The following is a 12,459-nucleotide window of genomic DNA, read 5'->3' on the forward strand; positions in this document are numbered from 1 at the left end:
CATACCACCGTCAGAGTAGTTTGTGGGTTACTTCTTGATGTAGCTAATTGCCAGCTAGAAAGAAGAGGAGGATAAAGTTGTTACAAGTAACAAGTCGGTAGGCTGTCTCAGGTTTAAAACACATTCAACATGAAAGAACATATCACAATGTTACAATGTTTGTCAATAGATAAGAATCTTAAATACTGGAAATAATTAAACAGGGCACAAGCAATTTAAATGAGATAGTTCCTAATTTTCTGGTAAATTGAGATTAAAATTGTCATATTAGTGTATATTTTTTTTCAAGCAAATTTGTTATAGTCTTTTTAAGGTAACTAAATATTCAATTCATGTTTTCAAGTAATTTTTGAGTTTGGTAAAATCTGCTTTGTGACTTAATTAGACTTATGGTGTCATTAGCAAAAGGAATTCATTTGTTAACATAGTTTAGTTGCTTGGACAAATAATTAATTAAATGAAGAACAATACTGGGCCTAAAACAGACTATTGAGGGACACCTGCTTCTGATTGAGGAGATTCATACGTTTGAATAGAGCTAGTGCTATTGTGATTAACCTCTGCTACCTAACAGTGACCCCTCCGAAAACTTCTAATTCAGTTAAGTGCAACTCCCCTGACACTTTGGTATTCCAACTTATTTAACCTAGTCGACAAACTTCCAGAGGTCACAGAACAGGTGGCCACACCTTCTTAGATTGACCACAGGCTACAGTACAGTTTGGTCTTGCGTGTAACATTTACTACAAAAGGAGCTCCACCCACATCAACTGTCATCTTTCCACAATGAAGTAGAACTACTGACTTAGTTATTACCCTCTCTAGAATATTGACATTGAAGACATGTGTTGTTGATCAGGGTTGCCAAGATGTAAATGGCAACATCAATTTTAGCCGTACTCAGTTTAGTTCTAAACAGATATGAACCCTTCTGGGTCTGTTAGGTAGATTAGTTTGTATGAGTGCAAGACATGTGGATAGCAATGCAAAAACGTTACTTACTAAAATATACTGAAAAATTAAATATTTAAGGTAACAAAACAAATTACTAGACCTGCATAGCCTCCTCTAGGGCAGGCATGGCCTCCTGTAGGTCGGCCTCTGCACTGTCCTTGATCTTGAGACACTCAGCCTCTTCCTCCTTAATGAGGATAGTGTTGGCAGCCACAGTCTTCTGCTGCTCATCTGTCTCCCTCTTCTGTATTGCAATCTTTGCCAGAAACTCGTCACACTCTTGGTTCATTTGATTCACTGTCACAAGCAGCTCATTTACTCAACAAAATTAATCCTCTTCAATTGAATACTCATTACAAAGCCAAATTATGCAATTAATTAACTTTAAGATTTCAATGAATGTTGTTGAAAAGGGACTAGATACTGTGTGCACTTACTGGCAACACAATATACAGGGTGTTCAACTTAAAAGAAGCCCCAAATCTGTGTAAATAACAATTTATTTATTTACCAACACTTACATTGTACTGAATTACAACAGATTTTGAAAATGCCATCCATCCATTTATATACACTTGTCAACACATTTCACCATGTTCCTGGCCACGATTCTTAGGTGTACTCTGTCTATCTCATTAATTGTATTGGTAATATTTGTCTTCAATTCCTATAGGATATGAGGATTGCTCCTGTAAACAATTTCTTTTAAGTAGCCCCACAAAAAGAAGTCAAGAATTGACAGATTAGGGAGATCATGGTGGCCAAAATTCTGTTGAAAGTATTCTTCTATTAAAAAAAATCCTGCAGTATCTCCATACTAGAGCTAGCTGTTAGGCAAGTGGCACCATCCTGTTGCAGCTAACAGTAACTCTCATCCTCTTGCAATAAGATTATGAACTGTTGGATAATGCCTTGGTAGACAGCCAACATTCACGGTTGTTTAAAAAAAAACAAAGTTCCTATTCTTCGCCTTTAAACCACACACCATATGCCTATTTTTTTGGGTGTAGTGGAGTTTTGATGAAAATGTGTGGTTGTTAGTACCCCAGGTCCGGTAGTTTTGGCTATTAACATGAAGTCCAAGATGGAATCTAGCTTCATCAGTAAAGAACACTTGATCTAAAATGTCAGTGTTGCCTCTAATGAGTGCCTCGACCATTGGCAGTAGTGAACCCTTTTGACATCAGCACTCTTCAGTTCAAGGAAAACCTACATTTGGTCTGGATAACATTTCAGTATTCTTCTCACAGCAGTGTGGGCTGAACCTAATGAAATGCTTTTTTCCCGGCTTAGTCTTTGCAAAGATTTATGTGGATACCTCATAACTGATGCTCTAATATCCTGAACGACCTGCAGAGTTAAAACTGACCACTGTCTGTCACAACGCTTGTCTAACACTAAACCTGTGTCATGAAACTGTTTAACTAACTTCTGTATTACACTTTTAACTGGTGCTTCTTTTTCAAATTTGTCCATGAATCATTGCCGACATACAGCAGGAGATTTTGTTACTAAATAAGATTCAATCGCAAATACACGTTCTTCAATTAATAGTTAAATGCATTTTAAAAAACAACAATGCACTAATATGATACTTAACTTCAATTTGTTCAAACAACAATGCTTGACCTTCATTAGTTCAATTGCAATATGTGTGGAATAAACAGTTATTCCCACTCCAGCTCCAGTCATACCAACATTAGAAATGGTATCCACCCCGTTTCACACAAATATATGCATTTCTTAAAAAAGATTATTTTGTACAACCTAATGAGCAATGGGGCCTCTTTTAAGTTAAACACCCTGCACATTGTCCATTTAGGATAAAACTATGAACAAACCCAAAAGTTTAATTTGAGTTCAATATTGTGAAGAAACCAGTTTGTTAATTGAGTGATTGAGTTACAAACAAGATCTATAAGTTTATTTCTTTTTATACTAATGGCTATTTTTATTAACTAAACAAAAAAGTGGAAACAAATTATTATCAACCAAAAATAGAAATATATTAGAACCTACAGTATAAAAACTTATAAAGAATTGCACTGTTTTATCTAGAAATATTAATTCCGCAATACTATATAAAATGAATAAAGATTTTCTGATAGTTAAATTCAATGTTACACATTAATCATACAAAATTACAACATGATGAGAATAAATGCAACAAATAATATTTTTAAACTTTGTTAATATTGTATTTTTACAGTAGAGAATATTCAACATTACATTACATTTTAAAGCATGGCATTAATATATGGGCACTAGTCATGCTAATAACAGGTAACAGGATGAGCTGGCACAACACTAACATTTACTTCTTTGTTTGAAGGTTATTTTTGACAATGGAAGGATTGTGAAGGAAACAGGATTTTTCCAGACATTTGCCATCGTTCAGTGAAACGTATCTGGTAAAGAACTAGCCTAATTAGGTTAACCTAGCATTAGGTCAGTTCTTTACCTGAAGAAGAGATCAGATTGCAGATCTCGAAACGTAGTGTTACTGATTTCTTGTTTCACTGAACAATGGCAAATGTCTGGAAAAATCCTGTTTCCTTCACTAACATTTATACAACAAGAATATTGGGAGCAATAAACACAATTCTAAATTCTAAACAGTGACAATAATAAGGCTATTCTAGACGCGGACTAAAAGTGTGCAATTATTACTTGGGGAACGAAAGGCAAATTACTACTGAGTGTAAAATTCTATGACATGTTCAAACCTTGGACAGTAGCCTTCTCTAATTCTACTGACATCTCTTGAACTTTGATTTTGGTCTCATCTATTTTAAAAAGCCCGTTCCTCAGCTTATTTGCTGCACTTGCAACTTCCATCCGCTTTTTAGCCAATATTCTGTGAAATAAATAAGTGGTTATTTAAAATGTTATGTTGTATTTTTGAACAAACTCTATAGACAAACAAGAAAACAATTGAGGGAGGTTTGAATGTCAGCAAATTTATTAAATTTTTAGGCTATTTTAACTATGTGCTTATGGCTGTGGCAGGATGGTTACAGCTTAAAATGATTAGGCATCCAGCATTTTATAGGGAGTTCAGATCTAAAATATTAGATCTAGAAATTAGAGATCCAGTGTGTATTAGAATAAATTGAGATTCCTATATTTGTTGTACAGGTTACCACTCGAAATGGAAATGATAATACTTAGCTTCAGATACCAGGTTCAACAAACCCCAGTACAATCAATAGGAAATCGTGAGATTCCTATATTTGTTGTACAGATTACCACTCGAAATGGAAATGATAATACTTAGCTTCAGATACCAGGTTCAACAAACCCCAGTACAATCAATAGGAAATCGTTTTAGAATCTAGATTAGTACAAACTATTAAAATATAGCACACATTATGAAATTTGTTTTCCACAATGGTTAGTTTTTTTTATCTCAAATATACTAGAGATAAAACTTGTAGTTATTATTATTACTAAGCCCATTAGAACCTATATTTTGCTATCAGACAATAAATAGATGTACTGTACCTATTTGTCATTATATGCAACAAAAATAACACAAATTTGAATAACATTTTCACACAATTTTCAACAAAACTGTGGGTAGACACATAACAAATGTCCATTCATATTTATAAGTATAAAATATGTATTTATAGAGAATTTCACTTGTAATAGTACAATTGTAATTGAAGATCCTTTTTACTGAAGTGCCTTTAAAAAAAGATAAAATAAAAAGAATGGCAGATAAAATAGTAAATAATAAAAATGTATATTTTGTTGTTTGAAAAATCCAAAGTTTTTCTCTCCCGCTCATAAGACTAGAACCTATGGCACAGTACCACTGTATAACTCAGTAATTAGTTGTACTTACTCTGCTTTACATTGAGCTGATGAGTACTGCCTTCTTATAATAACAATCTAAATTACAATCAGTGGCGTAGCCAGAAATTTCGTTCGGGGGGGTCCGAAATCGGGGGATCCGGGGACGTTTTCTGTGTTATTTGCCAATGAGTTCACTGGTAAAATAGTGCAGTCATTGAAGCGAAAATACGGGCTTACCTCAGAATTTTTTTACTGTGAACCGATTTTGCATGAAATTTTGGAATTAGGCTCATCTTACCCTTGACTTCAAAAGTGAAAATGATCTGAACTCCGCCTATTATTTTTGAGGGGTGTAAACAACCCCTTAATGGAAAAATCGACAATGAGCCATTTTATCGCTAGAAAACATGTTTAATAGTAAGTGGTGAAATTGTAAAGTGTTTTCTAACACAATTTACCTCATATTAAAATCATTTTCAACCCCTTGAAAATCTTACAACCCTTGCAACAACCCCTAAATTGAAAAAAATCACAAAAAATACTTTGGTATGACATAAAAAGATGTAAGTATAGAGTAAGTAATATTTTATATTCTCTATAATAATTATCAAATTTTTAACCCCCCCTTCAAACCCTTGAAATCTACCTCTTGATAAAAAATTGTTAAAAAAATTGTTTTTGATAAAATGAAAAGGATTTAAATATTTCCACACTCTCGAAAATGATTATCATATTCTTAAGCTTTTCTACCCTTAAAACTACCCCTAAATTAAAACAGTAAATATATATGATTACATATTTAAAAATAATTTAATTTAGAGTAAAAAATTGCCATTTATTAAATAAAATAGTTACAAATTATATAAAATTCACTCAAATGTGTTATATATACATATAGGAACGTTGGTATGTATTCATGCCTACGTTTCAAAAATATATGAGCCATATTATGTATATATATACACATTACAATAGTTTTGGATCTCTATTATAACTGCGTACTTTCACATTGCTCCAAATATTCACAGTCCGAAAATTTTCAGTTACTAAGCAGAAAAAATATGATAAGTTTTTTGACCATAACTCCTTCAATTTTCATGCTATCACAATTTATAAAAAACCATTTTAAAGGTAATTAAGAGAGCTACAACATCCTTTATTGCAATATATAGTAAAAAAACCTTTTTTCTCAAACGGTGAAGGGTTTTAAAGGGCTTAGAGAGACTGCGATTGCGCTGCCACGCGCTCTTTAAACAATCATATATCCGTCAATTTTTGTTTGAAAGAAAAATAAAAAAATCCAAATTGTTTGTCAGAAATATACCTACATTTTTTATCCCTTCACTTTTATACGTATATGTCGTCATTTCTGAGATATTATGAAAAAAGGTGTTTTTCTTTAATTTGAATTTTTTTTTTAATCGTGACTTTTTTGAAAAATATGTGTCCTGAAGCAGAAAAACTGATACAATCTATCAAACTCTTCATTATAAAGTTGATTCTAGGCGGAATACGATTAATTTGAATTTTGGTGGAAATGGCACTTATGAAACCCGTTGATTTAAAAGAAAAAACATTAGATGCTCTTCTTATTTGCAATACAGCTCACTTATTTTACGTGCAAAAGACTTTTAATAGTACTCATTTTTAAAGCTTATTTCAAGCACTATAAAAATCTTTTTTATTAGAATGTCTAAAATCCATCTGCTCGCCGCTAGATGGCATTCACCACATCGATTAAATTTCAGACAAAATAAAAAACTGCTTTGATTTTTAATATCTAGCTTAATATTGCACTTAGAGTACTTTATAAAAAACCAAATGGTTCATTGTTTTTTACCTGCTACAATTGTGTCCTTTATACAATTTTCGATAATTAAAACGTATATTTTTGGAGATATTTGGAAAAAACCGATGAAAAACGTGAAAAAATTGCGCATTTTCAATTGCCAATAACTTGAAAAAATATTGGATTTTTCGAAAAACATTATAGATGATTTTTTGCTTAAAATTAGGCATTATATCGATATTCGAGGTTATTTTGAAAAAAAAATAAATTCACCCCCGAGAAGGGGTGGCAACCACCCCCAGGGTGGTTGCGGAGTTCAAATCATTTTCACTTTTGAAGTTAAGGGTAAGATGAACCTAATTCCGAAATTGTTTGCAAATTCGGTTCACAGTAAAAAAAATTCGGAGCAATAATGCTTCAATGATTGCACTAAAAGGTAAATACAAAAAATATGGAGCTTTAGTAACTTCGCCTTTTAGAAAGTGGAAAGATGTAATAGGCAAATTCACCTCTCACAGCAACTCTAGTATTGCAAATTTTTCTTGTATAGCTACAGAAACCTTGCGAAGTTCGATTCTGGCCGAGTAGAAGGCACCAAAGTGATGTTTGGATTCAACGGATAAGAAAGAAAAAGAACAAAACAGAGCTTCACTCAAGCTTATAATTGACACAACTATATTCTGTGGAGAAAATGAAATACCCCTTCGGGGACATTGGGCCACTGGCGGCCGAAAACCCTTTAGAAAAGGAGGGCAATTTTCGAGCGTTGCTCGGGTACAGATCAAACTAACGGTCTGAAAACGCACCGGAAAAGGTCTACAGATTAGAAGTTCGGCTACTTTGGATTTCACTGATTGAGGTATTTATGAATGAGTTATAATGACGATTTTTTGTATCATTACACTTTAGACGAGTATATAATTATCGGGAAAAAAATCACTTTCGGTCGGGAAAAAAATACACCTGAAAAAACTCTAATGATTAGAACTTCAACTACTTCGGACTTCAGTTATTGAGATAAACGTGGTATTTTTGGTTGAGTTAGAACGACGATTTTTTGTTATCATTAAACTGAAACTCTACTACCTATATAATTATCGAGGAAAAAATCACTTCCGGTCGGTAAATACCGATGAAAAGCTCTACAGATTCCAGTTTTTGACGATTTTAGATTTTACTGGTTGAGTGGTTGAGGTAAAAGTGGTACAATTATGTTAGGACATTGATATTAGATTTCAATTCAATGCCGACTAATAAATATATAATTATCGAGTAAAAAAAACAAAAATAATCATTTCCGATCGGAATATACTAAGGAAAATGAAATAATACCCTCAGCCAGTGGAAATCCAAAGTAGTCGGAACTTCTTCAGTAGAGTTTTTCCGGTGTATTATCCGACCGGTTAGTGATTTTTTTTCAATTTTTCTTCGATAATTATATAGGAATTAGTCGGCGTTCAATTGATACCTAAAATCACTGTTCTAACATAATTTTAAGTAGGCTACACTTTTATCTCAACGACTCAACCAGTGAAATCCAAAATCGTCAATACTTGAATCTGTAGAGAGCTTTTCTTCGGTATTTACCAACCGGAAGTAATTTTTTTGTCTCGATAATTATATAGGTACAGTGTGCAGTTTAATGATAATAAAAATCGTCGTCCTATCTCAATGGAAAACACCACGTTTACCTCAATCACTGAAGTCCAAATTAGTTAAATTCTAATCAGTTCGTGTTTTTCAAGTATATTTTCCGACCGAAAGTGATTTTATATATTTTTTTTCGATAATTATATACACGTCTACAGTTTAATGACACCTAAAATCAACGTCGTAACTTAATTCTAAGCAGCCATTTTACGTCCCAAGACAAACGAAGTGGTCGCTAATTTAAACTGTTCGCCGTGTTACGGTTCAGGTTACTTTCCGACGTCACGTGACCGCGCCTATAGAAATACCGTGATTACACTACACTATCCGAAAGACCGAGCCCAAAAGTATCGTTTGATACTTTATGATTTTAAACGAAAGGACAATTATATTTTTTAACAACAGTCACTTTAATCAATTACATCAATCAATTTAATGTTTGTAAACAAGAATAATGATAACTCTCCTTTTTTTCTTCTGCTCCATGCTTTATTTTTTAATATGTCTTAAACTTTCGGGGGGGGGTCCGGACCCCCTGGACCCCCCCCTTCGCTACGCCACTGATTACAATGGATTGTCTACTATCAGAATATTGTTCTGTCTCAGATGGTACTTTGTTATTTTAATCTATAAAGCCATCAGTAAAATTAAAAACGTGGCAGGATACAGCTATTCAACAGGGAAATTTACCTATACTGTAATTGGTTATAGAAACATTTAGTAAATAAAGTGGTATTAAAGTTGTTTATCTTTATCATTCCTACAATATAACACAGTGGATGTAAGATCAGCAGTGAATCAGATAACAATAAGCCTGTAGAAGTGCAACAGACAGCCTGGAATTTGTTTTATAACATATAATTCATTTTTATTATTTAAGGTTATATTAATAATTATTAAAGCAGAGTGCATCTCATATCATGGCCTTTGATTAAGAAAAGTGAATTAATACTGTACAGTAATATAGTGTGCCGTAATGATGTAAATATATAAATTACATACATAATATACATGAATTACATATAAACTACATAGAATATTGGTACTAATTAAGTGTTGAGATATTAAAACACAAATTTATACTGTATCCTCAACCAAAGTTGCAGTAAAGTAACAAACTAACCTAATCTAGGTTGCAAAAGGTATGTGCCACTTGTACTTAATGATTATAAATCGCACATAGTAATTCAACAATTTACTTGTATGATAACACTTTAAAGCGTGAACATGTTTTACAAAATGCATAGATTTTCAACTAGCATTTGCCACTTATTGGCATATAATGGCTGAGATTCAGAGGACAAAGTGGGTATGACTTACTGCTTGTAGCCAGTGACAAGTTCCAGGTAGTTGGTGGGTGTGACATAATTGTGGCGCTTCATCTCCAGTAGCATGGTGTAAGAGTAACGTGACACAGAATCGTGGATGGTGGCAAAAATGAAGGCCACCGACTGCTGCAGCACCTCCTGCAGAACATCACTGGTGAGAACATAACTCATAGTACAGGACTGTATATCAGAAACATACAGTACAAATGTTAAGGCCAAACACTTGTTCCGTTGTGTACAATAACTTATTGTAAAAATTAGAAAGTTAGAAAGAGAAATGAAACAAATGTGAAGGAAACAGGTGAGACACGAAAAGCTAGGAAGAATATTTAAAAATGGTACAATTACAAGTATATTTTATCTTGTACATCGTTTGCAACTATAATGGTCATATTGTTCCATCAACCAAATTTCATTTGACTGCCTCGGTAAACCCAAGTTGTGATCCTCCAAATAAAATTAAAGTAACTCCAAACTAATAAAAACTCCTTGCTCTGACTTTACAAAAAGAGATTGTGCACAATAAGAAGACCAGTTGTCAGCCTCAGCAATTATACTGTTTATTGTCAACCAATTTACAGAATGAATATGTCACTGGGTTAGTTAACAAATAAGGTGAAACTACAGGTGGGAGTTGTTCGTTAGTGGGTGGTTGCTGAGTAATTGTCTGACTTAATATATAGCTACAATTTATGTTAATAAAAACAAATCATATAAGAGTGCTGTGTACACACATATAAATCAGAAATCACAACAAACATGTTGTGTGTCAACTCCATGGACACTACCTCTAAAACATACACTTAATAAAAAAAACACACTACATATGGAAACTGACCTAGAAACAACATGAAATGAGAGTGGGCCTTTTTTATAATTAGTTTACTGTAGATGAACTTCTCAAAACCATACTGTGACTATATTGGTTTATGTTATTGACCTCTGGTTATTTTTCAGTGTTTGGTCATTCAGTACAGACCTATTGTAACCACAGTGTTATGGATTTTTTGTACCACTGAACAATGGAAAATGTCCGGAAAAATCTGTTTCCTTTTCAGTCCTTCTGTTGTAAAGAACTAACTTTAAACAAAGAATTACACAATTACCTGTTTTGTTGTTCCAATATACAGCTTTTCATCATATTCCTGAAAGCAAAAATCAGATAAAGTTTATATTGACGAAGCAAACAAAAATGATGATCCCAAATAGAAGAAATGTGCCAAAATATGGCACAAACCTTCTCTTTGGCCATAATAGTTACTTTATTCAGCCGTAACCACACAAACAAAATTCTCAGTCTATGTTGAAACTTTATTTAGGTTCCCATGATTATAACTAAATTTTATCCTGTGAAATCAAAATTTTGAACTATTAATCTTTAAACATCATTAACCCCATATTTTGGTAATATATTGTAAATGGTGAAAATGTGATCAAAATTACTATACTCATATTATGACTAACCACTAAAAGTAGTGTTTTCAGAACATAGTTAAGTATGTGTTTCTTCCACTATAGATCTTTGAGTTCTGCATTTACTGAGTCTTACATATTACTGGAAGAGCTCTTCTGGCATCAATAAAGAGAGTATAAGAAATAATAGACTTATTGGATATTTTCACTAGAACTATTATGGAAGACTTATAATAAGCAATGTAAATGTTGTAAGTTAAATATTATCAGTATTTCACTTAATGTTGACTTAAACTGTATATATTACATACTAGCTAAATGGATTTTGCCGTAAGCCATAGGTTTTGAGTCCTTAAGATTAAGTGTCACAGTTATATATGAGCATTTCAGTGTCACAGGATATCTACTTTGAGTTCTAAATAAAAGTGAATAAATTAAGTAAATGGCTGATTGAAATATGATAACACACCACATATATGATGATAGTGCACAGTAATAATGTGAAGATATTGCTCATGCTGGGTTTATATCAAATATCGAGGGCTATCCAGAAAGTAACAGATGTTTTTGTATGGTGCACCAGTGGGCGGGGGGCTACATTTACTATCTTAGAGTCAAAACACTTAAGCGTTCAGTACACATTGAGCTATGGTTGCATGCGCTCTGTATCTCTTTTACTTTTCTCTCTGTGATTAATTAAAATGTGTGCTGCAATTGAAAATCCTGCCAATAGTGATAAGGTTTTTGTTGGCAAAAAACATAAACCAATTGAAATCCATCACCAACTGTTTGAAGTTTATGGAAATGAAATAATGAGTGAAAGTAGAGTAAGGCAGTGATGTATTGACTTTAAAATGGCTGCACCAATGTTCATAACGATAGTCTTAACAGTCGGCCTAGCCTAGTGACTGAAGATTTGATGTTGAAAATTAATGACAAAGTTCGTGAAAATCGCCTTTTCAAATGACTGAACTCTAGGAACATTTCCCACAAATTTCACAAAGTTTACTACATGAAATTGTTCTGGGAAGCTTGGATATCACAAATTTTGTGCCAGGTGGGTTCCAAAAATCCTTATGGAAGATTAAAAAAACAAAGACTTGCTGCATAGTTACTCCATGTAATTTACAAGTAAACATATTCCCTATGAACATATATTTTTTGTCTATAATGACAATAATTTTGATTGACACATAACTTGCATTGAATAATTTGATATAGATTATTGTACTATAAAATATAAACCTTTTTCTGATAATACAGTTTTTATATTTACAGTGTATGTGCTTTGTTCTGAATTCAAATGTTGAGCTTAGTTTAAAAAGAAGTTGTAAAAGAAATTATTCTGTAATTAAAATACATTACTGATAAAAATTTCTGGACAAGAAACATTTTCATGTTACAACAGTTTCTACTTATCTACACCACATTTAAAATTCTATCTGAATTAGTATTTTCAAACTGAATGATTCATAAGCAACTGTGATAAAAACAACAACACAAGTTCAGTTCTTATCTTTAGGC

At 32.8% G+C, this 12,459-nt stretch overlaps 1 protein-coding gene across 1 annotated transcript in view; it reads right to left on the reverse strand.

Moving 5' to 3' along the window:
• Nucleotides 1-12,459, reverse strand: part of LOC124367727 (dynein axonemal heavy chain 2) — a 184,276-nt gene that overhangs the window by 52,729 nt on the left and 119,088 nt on the right. The window contains exons 62-65 of the mRNA XM_046824842.1: nucleotides 10,629-10,667; nucleotides 9,515-9,660; nucleotides 3,681-3,811; nucleotides 1,055-1,251 (exon numbers count right to left, since the gene is read on the reverse strand). Coding sequence (XP_046680798.1) covers nucleotides 1,055-1,251; nucleotides 3,681-3,811; nucleotides 9,515-9,660; nucleotides 10,629-10,667 — 513 coding nt within the window. The remainder of the gene's footprint in view (nucleotides 1-1,054; nucleotides 1,252-3,680; nucleotides 3,812-9,514; nucleotides 9,661-10,628; nucleotides 10,668-12,459) is intronic.

The sequence above is a fragment of the Homalodisca vitripennis genome, chromosome 1, assembly GCF_021130785.1.
Source record: "Homalodisca vitripennis isolate AUS2020 chromosome 1, UT_GWSS_2.1, whole genome shotgun sequence".
NCBI lineage: Eukaryota > Metazoa > Arthropoda > Insecta > Hemiptera > Cicadellidae > Homalodisca > Homalodisca vitripennis.